Source organism: Bactrocera oleae, chromosome 4 (genome assembly GCF_042242935.1).
Source record: "Bactrocera oleae isolate idBacOlea1 chromosome 4, idBacOlea1, whole genome shotgun sequence".
Taxonomy (NCBI): domain Eukaryota; kingdom Metazoa; phylum Arthropoda; class Insecta; order Diptera; family Tephritidae; genus Bactrocera; species Bactrocera oleae.
The window spans coordinates 15,795,742-15,817,406 of record NC_091538.1 but is presented as its reverse complement, the minus strand read 5'-3'; the positions used below and the strand labels follow the sequence as shown (position 1 = coordinate 15,817,406).

The 21,665-nt window shown below is 36.4% G+C and overlaps 2 protein-coding genes across 8 annotated transcripts in view; one reads left to right on the top strand and one right to left on the bottom strand.

Moving 5' to 3' along the window:
• Buffy (BCL2 family apoptosis regulator buffy) overlaps positions 1-18,303 on the top strand; it is a 33,929-nt gene extending 15,626 nt beyond the window's left edge. For 5 of the 7 annotated variants that reach the window (XM_036375619.2, XM_014235728.3, XM_036375613.2 and 2 more), the window contains exons 3-6: positions 16,172-16,409; positions 16,467-16,613; positions 16,682-16,990; positions 17,998-18,303. In XM_036375619.2, the coding sequence (XP_036231512.2) occupies positions 16,179-16,409; positions 16,467-16,613; positions 16,682-16,990; positions 17,998-18,162 (852 nt within the window). In that variant the 5' untranslated portion in view covers positions 16,172-16,178 and the 3' untranslated portion in view covers positions 18,163-18,303. Of the gene's footprint in view, positions 1-14,022; positions 14,280-16,171; positions 16,410-16,466; positions 16,614-16,681; positions 16,991-17,997 lie in introns of all 7 variants that reach the window. The other 2 variants (XM_070108967.1, XM_070108968.1) reach the window with 2 other exon arrangements.
• Positions 9,672-12,416, bottom strand: LOC106618125 (uncharacterized). Its single transcript, XM_014235714.2, has 4 exons — positions 12,010-12,416; positions 10,566-11,225; positions 10,336-10,508; positions 9,672-10,270 (listed from the first exon to the last, which is right to left on the bottom strand). Exons 1-4 carry the CDS (start codon positions 12,414-12,416, stop codon positions 9,672-9,674), a joined length of 1,839 nt encoding a protein of 612 aa, XP_014091189.2.
• Positions 18,304-21,665: the final 3,362 nt, after the last annotated feature.

Below are 21,665 nucleotides of genomic sequence, written 5' to 3'. Positions count from 1 at the left end.
GGTTAAAGCTCCAAGGATAGAGGAAACATGCATTGAAGATTTTTCATCTAGATATTTTAATACCATATTTATGTTAAATATTTATTTCGATTACTTGAATAATATATATAATAATAAATACAAGTATATATATAATAATAAAATAATTAAATTAAATTAAAAATTATGTGGATACTGTGAAACTTTTCGTTTCATAAGGAAGATACAGCTGCCCTGTATAATAAGTTCACAATATGGAGATCATAGATGAATTCATCTATAGCATATTCGGCATGTGATTTACTGTCCCAATTACAATTTTCAATAAATTTATTGACTTGGAACTGGAGGTATTATACCCTAACATATGCTTGTCATATAATATTTTCCGCTATTCCTGTCAATGTAGTAGTTAGGAAGCGTTAATTCGATATTTTATCTCAAGTGAGGAATTTATTCCGTCTAAGCATGTACCGAGATCGCTTGAGTAGTCTTGGAACATTGGCAGCCGATGCTGCTATAAGCAGCAGAATTTCTACTCAGTAATTTTGATGTTTGTCGACATTTAGTGACTCGAAAAGTTTACTTCGCTAAATTTTATATTAAACTGTGCAAGACAAAACTCCTTTCTACAACCGATTTGACGTTCGATTAAAACAATACTCAACCTGAAGTAATGCACATAACTGTCATAGCGTAATCTAATTTATTGTCATTAAACACAGTTTAGCACTTAGCAAAATTATATTTCTATGTAATTTGACAATCGCATTGTCAGAGCTGTTAATACAAAAAGTGTGAAATTGTAACATAAATTAACCGAAACATGAGCTTTAAGCCGCAATAACACACAATAATTTGCAACTGACAGCTCCACGCTCCGCACAATCCGATCGAATACCGCAAACAAATGAGCTGATCAGCCACAGCGCAAAAAAAAAAACTATAAATAGTAAACAACATTATATATTCATACACATACACACATTTTTGTATGCAAAGGTGTGCCAAAGTGTCTGAAAAAAAATTTTAAAAATTATTTGAGCTGTCTCTGTAACCGCTACATCACCAACTACCAACCGCTAACATTGAATTTGCAACATATCCATTTTCAACCAATCGTGCAAATGCAAAAAACCATAAAATACAATATGTAGGTAACACTAGTTAGCTGAAAATAGTTAAGTAAAAGTGTTAAGTGGTATTTTTCAGCCACATGGTTTGCTAGCCATTCGTTACTCATCGATGACTCTCGGCGGCGGCGTACGAGTGGAAAAATTAGCTGTGTTTAATTTTAATTGCATTCAAGCAAGTTGTTGTTGCAGGCAAATCGTATCACAAAGACTGTTGTCAATCACATTTTATCACGTTTGCTCTCAACCGGCTGCCAGTAATGAGGGATGCCTTGGTATGTGCATTTCCACGAACAGAGCCGTCAAAGGAAAATCTCAAACAGGGATAGGCTAATCTGGATTAACGTAAAAATGCTTAAAACTCAGCTAGCTAAAAAATGTGAGCTGTATCTATACTATTACTTCACAAAAGAATGATAGAAAAAGATATTGCGACAATTCCGACCCGTTACTTTTTTGAGTGCATTATGACACAAATAGTCACCGACGCAAAACCGTGGACCGAATCAGCTGATACGACCTCTCTTATGAGAGCGCAATGTTAATGAACAGTCACCACCGCTTCGTACGATCGTAACTTGATATATTATGAAAAATTGTAACTGAAAAGCTAGTTGTGTGCAACATTGCTCAAATGGAAACAAAAGAGAATAACTGATTTCTACGTTGTCAGTACATAACTTTTGACAAATTTCGTTTGATAAGGGTGGTAAGTACGGAAGTGCGGAATGTCGGTGTCTGTTTCCAGCATAAACAATAGAGCGTAAGCGTACGTGTGAAGTTAGCTTGCACAATTGTGCTATGAAATGTCGACCAATGGTCTATATATAGTGCAAATGGTCTGAAAGACAATAATGGACAACACCCCAAGCTTCGCAATGGCTGATTTACATAAAACTTGTGCTTCGCTTTACGTCAGACTGTTGCTTTGACCGAAAAGTTCGATGTATGTTTTTGTATGAGTACGTTCACATCGAAGCGCAACGCAGCAAGGCAAACCAAAATGTTGGAGAACTCTCATATTTTTATGCTGTGCCAAACAACAGTCGACATTTTTATTATAAGGAAGTCCTTGGTTTCTTCGCTTCGTTGTTAAAGTGTGAATTGTCAAACAAAGCGAGGGAAGTTGTATGTGAATGGGCCATTAGGCTGAATTGCGAATGCCTGCTTCCGTGCCTAATTTCAGATATGTACATGGACTCTTGCCAATATCCACAACTCTAACAATATCGGTATTATATAATACAATAAATTCAAAGCAATATGTTTAGTCAACACGACCTACTTGTGATTGAACTAATTAATTAAAAACTTTTCATAAGTTTTCAATCAAGCTTTACTTCTAAAGAATTTTTTCTAGGATCAAAAAGTGATATATTCTTTAATGTCTAGCTGTTAGTATAGTATATTTTATACCTTTAAGTTACTAGATGTATTGCTGCCTTATTTTTTGTAGTTGGCAGGATCAACCATTTAAAAGAGAGAGATACATATATGATATAGACCCTTGCTATTGGTAAATGTTTACGAAATAGTTACATTGGCGTTTCTTTTTGTGGTTCAGTCTACTAAACGTTATATCGTGATGGAAAGACCATAGCAAGAAAAATCGGGTACAAGCTCTATAAACATCAATAGCGCAGTAAAACCTCTAGGTTTTGAATAACCATTGAGCTTATATAAACGTCAGGTTTATATGTAATTTTAGCTGGTTTTAGTCCAACCAAATTTTATATGGCTTATTATCATTTTAAAACTTTAGCTAGAGAAATCGCACTCATTTTAAAAGGTAAACAATGCTTTCTTAAATTATAATAAAATTGAATGACTAAAACATTTGTTACAACCCAAGTCCCTTCTCTGCTATCAGTTCCAACTATGTAAATGCAAGTGTTGACACCAAAGTTAAACTGGGTAAAAATCGCACAAAAAAAAACTTGTAAGAATAAAAAATTTTGCTTGTGCTATTTCGGTGGTCTCTGGAGTATTTAGCTGCAGCCACACCTATTTTAAGCAAAAACAAGCATTGATGTTCAGACGAACTTTATAACAGCCACTATGAGACAACTAAGATTACCAGTTAAGCCAGCAATTAACATATACGAGGGCGGACTGATAAGTTATAGCCAAACCGGCCGATGGCATCACTATCTCAGGGAAAATTTTCTATCGTGTAGTACAATATTTCTGCCAAAACTCGTAGTTTTGTTTTGACCGCAAACGAACGGTTGTATGAAAACGAACATATCCACGGATTTAAAAAAAGCAAAAACAAGAAAAAACAAATCCTTCACAAATACAAAAGGTTCCTTAGAAGAACTTGATTTCAGCTGGTAGGACAGCAATATGCTATAGTGGTTCGATATGATCAATTTCTCCGGAGATTCCATTATTGCTTTAGATAATGAGCCGTTCAAAATTTCGGGAAGATGTCTCGTTAAATGAAAAAGTTTTCCAAACAAGAACTTGATTCCGATTGTTCAGTTTGTATGGCAGCTATACGCTATAGTGGTCCATTCCTGCATGAGCAGCTTCTTGGTGAGAAACGGTCATATGCTAAATTTAAGATCGATACCTCAAAAACTAAGCGACTAGTTTGCGTATATACACACAGACGGACGGAAATGGCTAAATCAACTCAGCTCATCATGCTGATCATTTATGTATGCATTTCATAGGGTCTCCGATGTTTTCTTCTGGGTGTTACAAACTTCGTGGCAAACTTAATATACCCTCTTCAGGGTATAATCACAAAATCAGTCGGTGATGAAGTTTAGTTTTGAAAATGATATCGTGCAATGTAACCAAAGAGCACCGTATACGGTGACACTTCTTGCTACTTAAAATTATGAACAGCTACCCCATACACCGTATTGTCCAGATTTGACCCCGTGCGACTGCTTTTTGTGACTTGTTGGGCTAAAACTTTAGTTAAATGCGAAAATTATCGATGCCACCGAGGTTTTTTTTCAGATGGGCCGAAGAAGTTGGTTTAAGTCTGCTGTTTAAAAATTAATTCTTATAACCATTAATTATCAGGTAATGATAATGCCCTCATTTGTCGTATACTTTTTAAGTGTATACGACAATAGGATTGGACCCGCTATTCCCATATATTAATAATATTCATTAAATACTCTGAATATGCCTAATTTAGTAGAAAAAACGCAAAGTTTTACTACATATTCCCATGCATCAGTGAATTTCACGCCGTTATCAACTTCCCATCACTAACGGCTACTGCCGAATATGTCGAAAGCATGAATATTTTTAACTTCCCACTAAATCAAAACACTAAATATTAGTTATCGCCGCAATTTGTTGTCGTTAGATCATTTACGAGAGCTCCACTGCAAATGGGCACAAGCTCTGATGCACATGTATTAATTTCTTGGCATATGATTGACGCCACTAACCAAAAGCGGACGGACGCACTCAACAGTGGCGTCCCAAAAAAGCGCAAAGTGCAAATGTCTGATGTGTTGCCACCAACTAATTTGAACTGTGTAAAATATAGTGTAAATTGGCAGCAAAAGGAATTGCTTGAACTTATCTACGAGTAGTTATTATTCCAGCAAGTGGCGAATTACTAACAAGCATTAAGGCATTAAGTTTTGGCGCACATAGCCCGCTTTTAAGGACGGCCACAGATGTTATCGCTTGTTAGCATTCTCGGCGTTTTTTTCTAGTTTATCTAGACGCTGAGGACAAACGTGCCGAGCCTATTAATTTCGCATGCAGCATAGCATTAATAACAAATAAGCTATGTACTGACTTATAAAAAGCGCACACATACTTTTGTTTAGTCGCCTCGTTTGTTGGCTTTGGTGTTGTGGCGGTGCGGGTAGGTAAGCACAAAAATGCCGGCGGATCAGCAGACAAGGCTTAATAGACAGTTTTCGGGCAAAAGTTGCGTTTTGTTGTTGCTTTTAGTTTTGTTTTGATCACTCGCCAACCGGCTATATATGTATGTGTAATATTCGAGCGGAATTTATTTTTGTTGTTAATATCGCGTAGATATTTATTGCTGATTTGTAAGCGGATTTTATTGGCAAATGATTTATTTATGAATGACTTGATTTAGGTTGACAAAGTTGTTGCAAACGCGTAAAAATAATGAAATGTGCAGTAAATAAAATTAACACAAAACAAGTAAGGAAGGACTAAGTTCGAGTATAGCTGAACGTTTTATACTCTTGCAACTTTCCAGGATCCAAACCGGGAAATTATTTTAGGTGTTGGCAAAACTTAATATTAAACAAGTAAGGAAGTTCTAAGTTGGGGTGTAACCGATCATTTTATACTCTCAAAACTTGCAAGGATCAAAGCCGGTAAAATACCTTCAGGTGTTTGCCAAATTGTATATTAAAGGAAGTATTGATTCAACCCATTTTTGATACAAAAACATAATATTATGGAGAGTTTAATTTATTTATTTTATTATATGAATTTCAATTATATATCTTACACATAGGCCGATATTTTCGGTAAAAAGTCAACTATTGGCGCTGGTGTCCACATATTCAGTACCTAGGCGCTTGAACAGTTTTGGTTCGATTTAGACAATTTTTGGTCACAAGGTGGCATACTTTAAACGCATTACTCACGCAAAGTTTTATTCCGATATAATCATTGTTGCTTGATTTGCATAGTGGAAAGTGAAATAATCAGACGGATGTTTCGAATTATAACATAGACATATGAAAATAATATTATGAACCGAATTTGGTTGAAATCAGTTAAGCAGATCTTAAGATATGGGGTTTCACCTAAGAGTGTGCGGTGACACGCCCATTGTCTAATTTTGAACGTGGTTCCTATAAAGTCATCTCATACCATCCCAGAGATAAAATTTAATGTCTCTGGCGTGTTTATTGCTGATTTATCGCGCTTTTAGTCGTTTTTAACAGTACCGTTATATGGGAAGTGGGCGAAGTTTTCACCCAATTTCTCTTATTTTCACACTGGTTGCAAAATTTCAGATCGATATTTCAAAAACTGAGCGACTAGTTCGTATATATAAAGACGGACAGACGAGTATCGCTAAATCGACTCAGATCGTCACGCTGATCATTTATATATATACTATATATACATTATAGGCACTCTGACGTTTCTTTTTGGGTATTATAAACATCGTGGCAAACTTAATATACCCTGTTCAGGGTAAAAATATAGTTGCAAAAGAAAGACTAAGCTCCAATTGTTGTAGGTATTTCAGTAGAAAAATTAATGAATTTCGGTAAATTTCCTAAGCCACTACATCAAGAGGTGAGCATACTAAAAAGATCGTAAACGTCAGATATGCACTCGACACCTGGATATTACCTTTCAAGGGCAAGGTAAGACAAAGAAGTCAAAAAGATCTACATGTGGTCTCTATACTTGCCAAAGAAAGAGAGACCAACAATGGCGAGCATTAAATAGAAATAAAATTGTATAAGGTGCGTGCACTCGCCTCAAATGAATAATTTATGCGCGCGTAGTAGCTGTGCACCAATTAAACATTGTGGCATTTTAATAAACACAATATTAGGAAAGGCAAAAACAAAAATAAAACACGGAGATCTATGTTATGCGACTGCAAAAAAGAAAAGCCATAAATAATAATGATACCGACAATTGACAATTGCAACTCTATGCACTACAAGTTGAAGCAATGTCGGGAATTTATTCGCTCTAAGCTCATGAATGAGCGCATATAAAAGAAGTGAACACCAAGTTAACAGTTATTTATAGGCATGCAACTTTGAGTATGTGGTGTAAAGTATTTGTAATGAGCTCTGGATTCATTAATTCATTCTTAATAAGCAGTGCGCACAACAAATGTGCGAAAGAGGCATTTACAACTACAACAACATAACATAAATCAAATCATTACAGATTATGGTGACATTAGTTGAGTTCAGCGAGCAGCAGTGCTTCACTCTAGTGCTGAACTGACAAATGTCTTTGACATTTATTGCAAAACTGTCTGAATAGCGACCTGGCGGTATAAGTATGTTATAAAAAAAATTATGTTGATTCGATCCATAAGAGTTGTGGAGATCCTCTGTTATCTCTTTAATGCCAAGAATACGAATTTCAAGCACAATTACTTTAACATCCTTGGTGTTATAGTCGTTAATAGAGGTTAATGGACGATTCGAATGAGGCAAATTTTCGTTTAACTCACGATCTTCATTGAATGCTTGTACCAATCAAATACTTGTGTTCGTGATAAAGTAGACTCGCCAAAACACTTCCGCAACATTTTCGAAACACAAAGTCTCTAGTAAAGTCGTTGTTCAAGTTTTTTTTTTCTAAAGTAAAAATCACCAGACAAACTCTTCGCGTCGTAAACAAACACCTGCCAAACACAAAATAACTAACAAGTGGAGATCAAACTTCACACGAACATAAAAAAGGTTGTCCCAATTAAAAAAGAATATTTATTGATACAGAAGATTAAATGAACCTGTCCGGGTCAAATTTGATCTTGAGTATATAATACATGATTTTATGAAAATTAAATATTTCACGTAGCAGAAACAGACCCGGAGGCTTGACGTTGCATATTGAAGAACTATCAGGTTTTAAATTCTTCTAATGTACATATATTATATTTGACAAATTTTTGGCTGTATGGTGTGTAGAAAGGCAAATTGCTCTATTTACTTTATTTACAATTGTCTGCCTTGAAAAGTTGATAATATATAAGTACTCGACCAAAGCATGTTGCCTGCCAAGTAACGTAACTATCCGTCTAGCGATGTTGTTGGTGAAATAATTGACAGCGACAACAGTTGAAAGTCAGCTGTGATTTATTTTACTTAACTGAGTATTATGTATTGTATATTATAGCATTATTTAGCATTATTATTTCGTTTAATGTGTTCAAATGGCGTTGTTTAATCGATTTAACTAAGACAGCATTTATTTCAATTATCTAAATAAATAAGTATTTTAAAGTCGTCGAAATCAGAAGCAATTAAACTTTAAACACAATGCAGTTAAAATAAAAAGAAATATAAATGCATAAGTATTTATAGCGGTGTTAAGTGATTATTGTGGAGCTAAGCTAAAATAAAAGTTATCTAACCCATGGAATGATCGCAATACTACGGAAATTATTCCTAAGCTTTGGGAAGTTATCGTTGACTTCATTTAAAAGCTCTTTCTACAGAGAATGTAAATGAACTTTTTCTCTTTTAAGTTCTCTGGTTTCTACTTGTGTTAGATGGAACATCTCCGCTCCTCCACCTATCATTCGCGTCATAGAACCAATCAAAGTACAAGTATTATGGCGGTATTCTAGTCTAGAAATTTGGAAAAAAATTCATTTAATATTTCTATTGTCGATATCCAACAATAAATATTGCAAGAACCTTTCAAAATTCAAATTACTTTCATAAGTTATAGCCGTTTTACTGTCGTGGCAACTAGAACGGATTGAGCGGACGACTGCCTGAAACTTAACATCAAACTTTAAACGTCTTTTACTCGAAACTTGTTTTTTCTAAGCAGTCGGAAAGACATTTCAAACTCTATTCAATCGATTTACTTTAAGTCTGAAATAAATATTCTTTAGATATCTCTTAATATTATGAACCAACACAAACTTCTAATATGTAATATGTATATGTATATAAAAATTCCAGAAAGTTAGAACAATTGTGGAAAGTTTGAATAGCCTACAATTTATAATGATATTGATATCAATTAAGAACCCGTCATTGTTTTATTTTTCAAATGACCACAAGGATAGAAATCTCTCCTCTACTTCAAGGACGCATAACTTTATGAAAATTATTATTTTTTTTTACATTTTTTATTTGTACGCTTGAAATATGAATATACAAACTTCGGTTACACCGGTTCGGTTGTTAAAATACCCTTCACAAACACAAAAGATTACATACAAGAACTTGATTTTGAACGGTCAGTTTGCAGTGTAGCTATATGCTATAGTGATTCGATCTGAACAATCTGATTCTTATTTAGATAGTGCTTTAGACAAAAACTTAGGCTTAATTTCGTGAAGATATCTTGTCAAATGAAAAATTGTTCCATACAAGGACATAGTTTTGATAGTTCAGTTTGTATGGCAGCTATATGCTATAGTAATCTGAAATCCGATAAATGAGCAGCTCCTTGGAACAAAAGAACGTGTAGAAAACTTCAGATCGATATCTCATAAACTGAGGGACTTGTTCGCGTAAGTACAGTCAGACGGACAGACGATCATAGCTAAATCGACTCAGCTGGTCATGCTGATATTTTATACATACATATATTTTGTAGGGTGTAGGGTCCGACATTTCCTTTTGGATTTTACAAACTTCGTGATGAACTTAATATACGCTGATATGAAATTATTGTCAGGTCTCTGACTTGAAACCTGACAAGTAGAGATTACATCATTAACGAAATGCAGTACTATTAGTTTAGAAATATTTATGACTATTTATTAAAGGTATTTATATGTTTATATTTATTAAAAAGATCATAGCTTATAATTGTTGTAATAAAAGAGTACAGTGACAAAAACAATGCATACACATATACATATTTAATAGATCATTTTGAGAGCTTCACCGCCGCGAAAATGCCCAATCCAGTGAGCGCTAAAACAAAGCCTACAGCTGAAATTAATTTCAATGCGCTCACCTCCAGTAACATACCGTTATATGCATGCTCTCCACCTGCTTTAATGACTGCATTTTGACTCGCATTGCTTGAGGAATCTATAAGCTCCACGGCCTCACCATTTGGTACCATAACTCTAAAGGCAATGCGAGATATTTCCGATACTTCGCTGCCATGAGTGATACTCCGTTGGTTTTTCACATCTACCACTGCATTGCGTTTACGACGCCGCAAATTGGTCACGGCGCTGCAATTGCTAGCATCCACATGGCAGTCGCGCTCTTCTAAACAACCAGTAATGCGCATGGATAAGACGAGTTCATCGCCGCTGCGCATGCCTTGAAACATAACTGCTTTGAAGCTCAAACGATGGCCAAGCGGTGGATCGTAACTCGGAGGCTGTGTGCAAACGCTTTGCATGGATGGATTGATGCAACCGCGTGATGTGACTAGAGCAACGTTGTTGAGCAGTTCACCGGTTGGGGAAATGCGTTGCACATACACATCCGTTAACTTTGTGTAATTCCAACCTGTGGGTTGTTGAAAGTTGTGCTTATACTATACCTATATTTGAAATATTAAATCTCCCGCTTACCATCGCCAGCAATCACATGCGCGCGTAACAGCAACTCCTCGCCGAGCAGCACAGCGCTGTGTGTGTCCAAGTTGCGTGTGAAACCTTTAGCGGTACGTCGAAACAGCTCTACTTGCGTTCGAAAGGGTAACTGGGTGCCACCGTGAGCATAGGTGCCCAGACTACGCGCTTGTCTGCAATTGGAATGGCGTTCAGTGACATTTTCTTTTAGCTCAGCGGTGTTTACTTACAACTCATTAGAAATGCTCACTTTAAGCGCATGCATCTTGACCGCCACACGCTCCTGCGTCTTGCAGTGCAGCGTCAGTATGCCATCCGCACTCGTACGCATGCCGCGTATGGTGGGAAAGCGCAAACGCAAACATAAATCATTGCCACAAGCATGTACGCCACACTTTTCAAAATCCTCCGCCGCTATGTCGGTCACAACATAACTGCGCGACAATTTCAATTCACAGCGCTTATCAGTCGAATCGTTATCGACTATCGGCGCTGCACCTATAAAACTGTCCACTTTGAGCACAGCACGAAAGTAGCCGCCACTGTGTTGCATGCAACGCATTTCGTGTACACTCAAACGTAGAGCGTTGGGAGTAGCAGTGGCATCGAGCGTGCTGTCATCCGGCGGCAAGTAGACGGGTGCGGGTGTAGATACTGGCGGGTGTGTGGGTAGCTGAAACGGCGGACCCGCCGGCACATTATAGTCGTAGCCCGGTACGGCTGGTTGTAGCGCAACGGGATCGTTAATGCCTGGTGCTTGCGCCGAGGGAAGAATGTCTGGCGGATCAATCACAACAATAGGGTCCGGACGCTTAGTTGTAGTGCTGGTGGTTGTAGTAGTCGTGGTTGGTATGAAAATGGATGTGGGACGTGGATAAAAGTAACCGGCGCTGTAGAAATGTGAGACATCAGAAATTTCTTGCTAAAATAATTTTTTTACTCCAAAAGCTTACATGATTGTAAGTAAGTATGATTTTAACCTTTCTAGTAGACCGTCTTATTTGCGTTTTTTGTAAGAAGCAAAATAGTATGTAAGTTCTGAACAGAAATATGGTATATAACGTTTAGAAAAAAATTGTGGAATTGAGGTTTTTTCATATTTGGCAAATGGATTCTTGTTATATATATCGGTTATATTTATAAATTTTTGGTATAACTAGGTAACTAACAGTACCTAGCCTTGGGTAAGATCTTAAAAAAAATATATTCCGCATTTTTGCCACACCTAAGGAAAGCCATAGTGTGGTTTAATGAATGTTGTCATATGATCCTCAAATATACTCTTACAAGTTGTGGTTTAACCTACCTACCAGAAAACTACTATACCGCGACCTTCCGATAGACAATCACGACCAATGAAACTAACTGAAGAAGTGATTGAAAAAGTGGATACAAATATTTAGTGTTGCAAATAAAGATTTGTAGAGAACGATTACCAGAAGACTTAAGTAAACATTTTGTTCAACAATTACCGTCTCATTGTTCGTAATTCAGTTTGTTTCTATAACGATTAAACTGACTATAGTGTTTAAGATCAAAATGGACTGAATGAATGTGAAAAGGTTTATTGAAGATTAATTATAATCGTCTGCTCTCACACTTTTCGAGAAGCACTTGACTTAATTGCTTTAAATAATTTCGAATCTAGTTTCTAATAACTTAGCGTTCACTTACCCATAACTAGGTGGTCGCTTCGATGCCTCTAAATTTGGACGATCTTCTTCCGGCGTCAAATACTGATTTTGCAATGGAATAAAATTAATTCTGCCACCACTCTTGGCGCCACGATTCTCCACAATCTCGGGCAGCGTGAACTCGGTAGTGGAGGAAGGTCGCACTGGCGCTACGGGTGAATGTGTCGATTGTGGCGGTGCAGCTGGTGTAGGAGTGGGAACCGCTGGTGACACTGGATATAAACTAGGCACGGCGGGTTGTGGTGGCGCTACAGGATATGTAGAGAACTGTTGTTGCTGCTGCTGTGGGTAGTAGTCATAGTTGTCTGCGAAGAAATGTGAAATGTCTGCTTCAACGACGACACAAAAAAAAATAGTAAGCGCGATGTGGTTGATTCTGGAAGTCATTTCGTTATTTAGACTTTAGTTAAACTAATGACCTTTTCATGCCAACACTGGTTTTTATACACAAAACGAAATTTAAAATCAACGAATTTCAAAACCACGATTTTTGTTTTGATTTTGGGTATTGCCTTTTTGTTGCATGTAAAAATTTACTTTCATTTACGATTTACGCACTGGACGCATGTCTAAGATTAAGGCAACCCTGCTAACGTTGTGGCGCGCTGAACGCACGTTTTTCGTGTTACACAGCGTATGCGCATCTTTTTTGAAAAAGCTTCGTTCACCGCATTTTATTGCGCTTTCTTTTGACACGATTTTTGTTGCCTGGTAGTTACAAATGTTGTGAGTGCCATTAATTGTTGAGAGAGGTTAGTATGACATTGACTTAATTTTGTCATTCTTACTAATCGAATCGCTTCTTGGAGATTATAGAGGAAAATTTTTGTTGTTGTTTCAAACATATTTTTTAAATAAAATTATGTTGAATTTTTGTTAAAAAGCTGAGACAAGTGTATTCCATCTAAGAGCATATAATATATAAGAGTGTTATTTTAGACATGTGGTTTTCAAAAAGAAATAAAACACATATAATTAAATGTTATAGTGAAGAATTTAGCTTTATTATAAAGATAAGGGCTTGTCATTATGTTTTGAAAATAATTTGTAGCAAGTGAGAAGCCCAATTTTTGCAGCAACTCGAATATTCACTTCCAAGGCGTCAATCGTCTCGAACTTATCTGCGTAAACAAGCGACTTCACATAACCAAAGGAAAACTAATACAGCAGTGTTAAATCGCACGCGAGGTAATGTGCTCACCAAAAGTTTCTTTCAATAAATTAATTGTTTCGTTGCCTGTATGAACAAAATGTCAACTTGTTTTGTTAGAACCAAAGGTTTTCCACATCAACATCCTCCAATTTAGCCACGTCGTTAATAATGGCTCTATAGCCTTCCCAATTAGCTGTAAAATTATGGCCAGCTTCATTTTTGAAGAAATATGGATCAATGATGCCCTCTACCCATAGAGCACACCAGCATCTAAGCAATTTTTCTTTATATATAGTACAACAATTATTTCAGCCCAAATATTAGCCTTGAACTCGTCAATGATCCGAGAATTGCTGGCGTCTACTTTGCTATTCAAATAACCTTAAAAAAAAATTTTAGGCGTACTTTCCGCCCTAGTCGATGGGGCTATAATTAGTCATTATCTAATTAGCATTTATGGGGTTCGCTGGATACCAATTAAGGTGGAAGATATAATAGCCTCGATACTTTCATCTAACTTTCGCAAGATTAAAGTTGAAATCTACGCATATCATACCATCAGTCAACCGGGAGAAAAAGCTGGAAGCGAAATTTGTCACTACAAAGCTTTGTCCATATACATATGTATGAGGGCTTTGTACCATCCTTAGGGGATTTTAGCTATCACAAATGACCGGTGTACAACTGCCCTAACTTAATAACCAGCCTAGCCCAACTTACTCACTGAAATATGCTAATTTTTGACTTTACTTCATATTTGAATTAAAAAAACTATTTTTGAGTTGACATATAGGTATGTAGTTATGTACATATTTGCTTTTATTTATTTTAAAACTCTAGAGATTTAATTAACAAGGTAAAAACTTGGAAGATGCCTGCACGAAGCCGCTTATACAAATTACCGAGTATTTGAGAGGTTAACGAATTTCCAAGATTTAACTTGTCACTGCAGCATACCAAACAAATCACTTTTGCGTTGACATCTCGTTTACAGTGACAACTACACACTAATGACAGCTCTCTTATGAACCAGCAGCACGGTGCGCTACTTAAGGCTAAAGTGGCTGGAAGCGATGCTCCTCGTAGGTTGAAAAAGAGTAAGTGCGTTACTAAATTGGTATGTTACACGCACACACACGTGTATATACATGTAGATGTTCAACAATCACAGCCAATAGTAGACACCAATATTGCTTTGGTCATGTCATCATTATAGTTTTCATAGATACTGTTGCATGCCACCAGCTGTGCCGCACGCGCACCACAACAACCGACCAACATTCATTTGTTGTCCATTTTCGTCTTTACCAATCAATGCACGATAAATCCTCGAATTGCGTCACCATAAATGGGCGCCACAACGACTTGTACATCTCAGGCATCCGGTAAGGGTATGCGCTATGCATTGCAATCACAACAACAATGGCAATCAGCCAACAACGCTTAATAATATTTGTTTTGTACATTCATTAGTTCATTTATGATTTTTTTACATTAGTTTCATAATTTCGCAATGTATCATTTTTAATGACATCACCTCCTTCCCTCTTGTCAAGTGTTGTCAACAAGAAAGCAACTTGTCTTTCGGATTTCTTTTGCGGCACATGTCGTCTGACATTTGTGCGTCGTATGCGTTTTTTCTTTAACGTCTATAGCATGTCAACGTAATAATGTCATTACGGCCACAAGTATGTAAGAGGGTGGTCCGATACGTATTACATTATACCTAGCTGACAAATTTTGGGTACTTTTAGATCGATAGATTTGACCCAGCGATGAACTTATTTTCTTAACGCGACTGAAAAATACGTTTTTTTAAGGTCTGCAAAGTAGGCGGAGGTGTGAGCTGGTCTTAGTGGAAGAATACTTTTTTATTCTCCAAATTCGATATAGTAAATCTCTTTGCCCATTATGCCCTTGCCCAGGTAGTCGATGTTGATTACACCTTATAAATCCCAGAAACCCGATTCCATCACCTTTCCGCCCGACAGGACAATGTTCCCCTACTTCGGAACAGGTTCTTCGGGTGAAGTACATTGATTGTTCCTTGTTTCGTATATGGTTACAAAATAATACAGAAACAGCTTCAGATTCCATGTAAACATCTTCAAACACTTTTGTGATGTGGTATCACGGAACGCCACACTAATCGCGCCGAAAGCTTTGTTATGCCCAATATTTTATGTAGCTACCTCGCGCAGCTTCAATCGGTGGTCTACCAATACTGGATAGTAGATTTTGTTCGTCTGACCGATATGGTCCTTTCCCATTTTTCTAAAGTACTCGAATACGCCCGCTTCTACGTCCGGTAGAAACCAAACTAGGAAGTCGCCTAGGTGAATATACTACACAATAGTAAACTTTTCTTGCGATAGTGACAACATCGGGTGGTGAAGGTTAGCACTTATCGGAACTCCCTCGTAAGTTCGTAAAAAAAAAAATAAGAGCCAAGCAATTGAAAGGAGACATTGAAATAGGTATACGTACGATGACTGTCCGCACTACAGAAATAATTATGTTTCTCCTATAAACCAAAAAAGTGTACAACTTATAAACTGCAGGAATATTTAATTATATATTAGCTACTAATTAGATAATTTTAAGTGACTGTACATTATTCTCCTTTCGAGAATTTTTGTGAGTCTACTACGAGTCGTAGACGACGACAGACCAATAGGTAACCAACATACCACGCGTTGTTAAGATAAGAACAGCTTGTACTGAAAAAAGAAAAGCAATTTTGACAGACAAAATGATAAAATGCTGCCCGATTTTCCATCCAAACATAAAATACTTGTATATCGTAAAATGTAAACCATAAAATTTGATCCGAACTTGTTTACTTTTGGTATTTTTAGACAAATAGAGCCGCCGTTCCGATTGTGTAACAAAGGCACAAGAGCCAATTAATATTAAAAGTAATCTTTCACCTCAAATTAAAAATAAGCTCTTTAAAATGTATTAACAAATTGGTATTTTTCCTTTACAGCTATAAGATGAACAATGATAATTTTGGCTTTCCCTCGCATGGCGAACGGCTGCTGCAGGCGCAGAATCGACGTAAATTCAGTTTTCCCGCTACCTTAAGCTCAGCTTCTTTATTGGAGGTGAATCAGAATATAACACGTCGACGCCTTAGCAATGTGAGTGATGTTGTCACGAGAAAATTGTCCTACACGATCGGCTGGAAGGCAACGCAAATACCCACACAAGATATCATATCACAGGTAAGTGTAAGCCCAAAAAAGCTTCCAATAAAGAATCAAATTTTAAAATACACATAGGGACGTTGTATATGCGGTCAGTACATACGAAGACGTCTGCGTCGTTCTGGATTGTTCAATAAAAAGTTGGGCTTTCAACGCATACGCAGTATACTCGGCACTTCGTCGATGGAGATAGTACGAGAGGTATTCCCAGCTGTGATGGTGGTAAGTGGATTCTATTGACATTACATCCATACTTTCTCTATATACTCGTCACATGATTCCTTTCACAGCTCGGCGACGAGTTAGAGCGCATGCACCCGCGTATCTACACAGGTGTTGCAAGACAAATTTGTCGCGCTCCAGGCGGTGAATTTCATTCAGCCGAAACGATTACATTGCTTTTAGGTGCCGTAGGTCGTGATCTGTTCCGTTCTGAAATCACATGGAGTAAAGTTATATCCCTATTTGCTATTGCCGGTGGACTGTCGGTAGATTTCGTGCGCCAAGGTCATCCCGAATATGTACCAAAATTGGTAGATGGTGTGTCGGAGGTGATTGAAGATGAATTAGTGTCGTGGATTAATGAAAATGGCGGTTGGGTAAGTGCTTCATATGTAGTTTAAGTGTCTGAAATGTTTTAACTTTACTAATGTTCTTACTTGATTTGCTGTTTCATTTTGATTTCGCCGATGACAATGTTTAACCTATGAGAGAAAATTTTTTTTTATTGCATCGATTCGGACGTAAATACGCAGATCCAGATCATTTTCTTTTTCTGATATGTTCCTTGCTGATTCATCTGAATTATACCTTAATACCGTTTATATCATGTAAGACAGTTTCAAATAGTAGTTTCAGTTGATTCCTAAAAACTAAAAGTCGATTGGAGTCGTCTTCCCTGTTTGTCTGACAAATACTTGAGGAATGTTAAATGTGCTGAAATCGAATTTAATAAATTTTATCCACTGTACATATGTCTCTCCCTCTACCTGCCCATCAGTCCGACTGTATAAAGCGAACTAGTTCCTCAGTTTTTGAGATATCGATTGAAATTTTGCGTATGTTCTTTTCTTCCTAAGAATAAAAAGAAGCCATATTGTGCCAAGTCAGAACTATAAGGTGGATGTCTCATCAAATCCATGTTTTGAATGTTGCTGAGTTAATCCACGTCAAAAGTTGTTAAAACTAGTTGCGCGAAAATGTTCGATTTAATTTTATTTTTCGGCCGAGATTAATATTTTAAGTTACTGTAATTAACACAAATAGCGCTCGTATATCAAAACGTTCTGAGTATGTATAACATCAAAAATATCATACTTTACGATAAAGTTTTGAGTTGCCAGGGTGCAACACTAGGGTTGCCAAATCCTGCAATATGAAAGGCAACCTACGTAGTTACACAGTTCATTTAGCTTTTCCATTAAATTGTAAATACTGAAAGCACAGCCAAGATGACTATGACCAGCAATAGAAAACTGTTGTAGTTTGTTTTATATAACGGCCTTGATTGTCATATTCCACACATCAATATTCAATGAAACATTATGCTACACATATTTATCCACCATTAATACTTTCAATAATTTCCTTTTTCTTCAATTTGCAGCTTGGCCTCAACACACACGTATTGCCGGTGACAAGTAATTTTAGCCCCTTGGAATGGACGACCATCATTATCGGCTGCATTTTCGGTTTATTTGTCTTATATATGCTATTAAGATTCATATTTTTCTATATAGTTCCAAAAGTGTATCACCGTCTGACATCATAGCTAAGTTGTAGCTAAGTAATTTCCTATTTTTATGTATGAGTATGTGCCCATATTTCACTAATTTAGTTTTAATTATACAAAACTATTATAAAATTGTAATTTAGCAAGAGATAAATAAATTTAATTATTTGTTTTTTCAAACACTAATTGTTAATATATTTAACGTTAAAAATGACTTTTTTAATGGTATAAAATGTTAACAAATAAAATATGTATATATTCCCACTAGAATTGCGATAATTCTCTACGAAATAACGCCACATGTTTAAGATTTTGTGGTCAGGCGAGATATAGATTAGTTTAATAACAAAGCTATAAAACTTGTCACCACCCATTTGTAAATACATTTTCATATTATACAAAATATCCGACCCACTTGAGCCAAATATGGTAATAGCAATACTTTCATAACACAATCAGCTTCTCTTACTTTTAAATATATATACATTTCAAGAGTTAAGGAAGATTTTAAAATCAATTTACTATAAAGTGCACATTTGAACTGTCTTCCAAAAGCATAGTGAAGGTGTAATGAGGTCAACTATGGATATTTATCGATAATTTTATACTAGAGCTCTTGGTATTCGACTAAATGAATTAAGCGGATAGGGCATAATTCGAATAATAATATTCGGTTTAATTTCGGATTAACCGCTCATTTTTGACTATCCGCTCAACCGTTCATTGTCGACTATTCGAATTGTATGCGTTATATTCTTATTGAAAAAAGTGAAACATTCACAAATAAAATTTTGTGCACAAATCAAAGGCTGCTTGAATTTCAAACAATTTTCATTTATTCAAATACTCACAGCAGGGCACTATTCGAGTAGTCGCCGTAGAACGGCTATTCGCGTATTATTCGGTTAATATTCATACGAACGGTTACAAACCGGATATTCGAATAATCAGTTTTCGTGTTATTCGAATAATTTTAAGAGCCATACTTTATAACGTATCACCGTCCGTCAAAGTATCCATTAAATGAAGCTAAAATGTTTCGTTTGATATTGTATGATTCATTACAGAAAAAGAATGTTATCGAAAAATAACTTTCAACAGACCTAATACAATAAACAAGTAAGGAAGGGCTAAGTTCGGATGTAACCGAACATTTTATACTCTCGCAAAGTCAAATGGTATACTCGTTTGAGATTTCTTTGTGGATTGGCTGATATTTTCGGTGGAAGGTCAACTATAGGCACTGGGGTCCACATACTTAGTACTTAGGGGCTTGAACAGTTTTGGTTCGATTTAGACAATTTTTGGTCACAAGGTAGCATACTTTAAACGTATTATTCACGCAAAGTTTTACCCCGATATAATCATTGTTGCTTGATATGCATAGTGGAAAGTGAAAGAATCAGATGGAATTTAAAATGGTGTTATATGGGAAGTAGGCGTGGTTGTAGTCCGATTTCGCCCATTTTCGCACTATAATAGAAATATGAGAAGAATGTTACGTACCGAATTTGGTTAAAATCGGTTAAGCAGATCTCAAGATATGGGTTTTCACCTAAAAGTGGGCTGTGCCACGCCCACTGTCTAATTTTGAACACGGTTCCTATAAAGTCATCTCATACCATACCAGAGATAAAATTTAATGTCTCTGGCGTGTTTAGTGCTTGATTTATCGCGCTTTTAGTAGTTTTTAACAGTACCGTTATATGGGGAGTGGGCGGAGTTGCCACCCGATTTCAACTATTTTCACACCGTCAATAGAAGTGCTAAAAAAATTTGCTTCCAGTGAATGTTGTTATTATAACATTAGCGGTTTAAGTGATATGCACATTAAACCTATTAGAGGCGGGACCACGCCCACTTTAAAAAAAAATATTAAACTGCAGATGCCCCTCCCTAATGTGATCCTGTGCACCAAATAACAGTCTTATATCTTATTGCGGAGCTTAGTTATGGTAATTTATTTGATTTTGATTAATGGCGTTTTGTGGGCTTGGCAGTGGTCCGATTACGCCCATCTGCAAAACCGTCTCACGGTACCCAGAAACATGTCTACCAAGTTTCATAAAGATATCTCAATTTTTACTCAAGTTACAGCTTGCACGGACGGACAGACGGACAGACGAACAGACGGACTGACGGACGGACGGACAGACAGTCACCCGGATTTCAACTCGTCTCTTCATCCTGATTATTTATATATATATATAACCCTATATCTAACTCGATTAGTTTTAGGTGATACAAACAACCGTTAGGTGAACAAAACTATTATACTCTGTAGCAACAGGTTGCGAGAGTATAATTAAAGAGAATATGTGTAATTATGAACAAGATCTTTTGAAATAAATACCTTTAATCCACAATTTCATTAAATAATGAATACTGATTTTATAAGCAACAAATTTTATAAAAAAAAAAATTTTTGTTTTGTAAACTCAACATATTTTTCCCGCCTTTACTACTTACATACAACAGATAAAAATCTGCATATTGCGTTGCATAAGTGAGTAAGATCGGGTTACCCTATATGCTGTTAGAATGATAAGATTTCGTACTAAAATACATTTTTAGACAGTTTTGTGATTTCTTAACTTTGTATTGTTTGAGCGCGCGTAAAATATGAACACCAGCAAATAGATAAAATGTCATATTTACATTTTTTTCCGATATTGTAACAACTTATATGAAAACCGCTGCTGAATCGGAGCTACTCTATTTGTGTAGCGGATGGTCGCGCTGAGCCGCCACAAAGGCAGGATAGACGGTAGAAATTGGTGAAATTGGTGGGGAACTATCTCTATTCTATTGAACTGTCAACAATTGAACAACACTGAAGGACGCAATTACCCAACTTTGACCAATAGGAGAGAAATTCTTTCTCACATCGATAGTGACTGGTCACAAGCTACTGAAGCTTGGTTGGGGGATTCTTAAGAATCCACCATTTAGTCCGAATCTAGCACCTAGTGATTAATACCAGTTCTTGTCTTTGGCGAATGATTCTGCTGTCAACTGTCCCAGGATTTGGCCGATAGGCACTAAGATTTCTATAAGAGTGGCATTAGGAAATTACCTTCAAAATGGCAACAAGTTATGGAACAAACAACAAATAAATTCTTAGATTTTAGATAGACTTTGTATTTCGAAAGTATATATTGTTCTCGGCTTCTTTAATAGTTTATTAGTATAACTAAAACATCTTTCTAATTTCTAAAGAATTATTTATACTAATTTTATGTACTAAATATAATTGAAATGTAACGTTCATGAGTAGTCTCTAACGGATAAGGAAGTGAGAAAATTAAATTCCGCAAATGGTATGTGTCTTCGCTTTCAACCGGTTTGAGGCATTGCTTACATTCTCTGCTCATACGAAAAGCATTACTAACGCGCCTGCCCACAATTACAGTTAACACTTTCCAACACGCATGATGTTAGCAATTTAAAAGCTCATCAAAGCACACAGCTGATCTGTATTTTCTTTTTATTGAAGCCAACCGATCGTCATATCTGGATATGCTTAATGATTCCAGCGGTCA

Coding starts and splice junctions, on each gene's coding strand:
- LOC106618125 (XM_014235714.2), bottom strand. CDS start 12,416: ATGACTTCCAGAATCAACCACATCGCGCTTACTATTTTTTTTTGTGTC. Junction 11,226..12,009: donor AAGCGACCACCTAGTTATGG/GTAAGTGAACGC, acceptor ACATTTCTACAG/CGCCGGTTACTTTTATCCAC. Junction 10,509..10,565: donor GTGAGCATTTCTAATGAGTT/GTAAGTAAACAC, acceptor TTCCAATTGCAG/ACAAGCGCGTAGTCTGGGCA.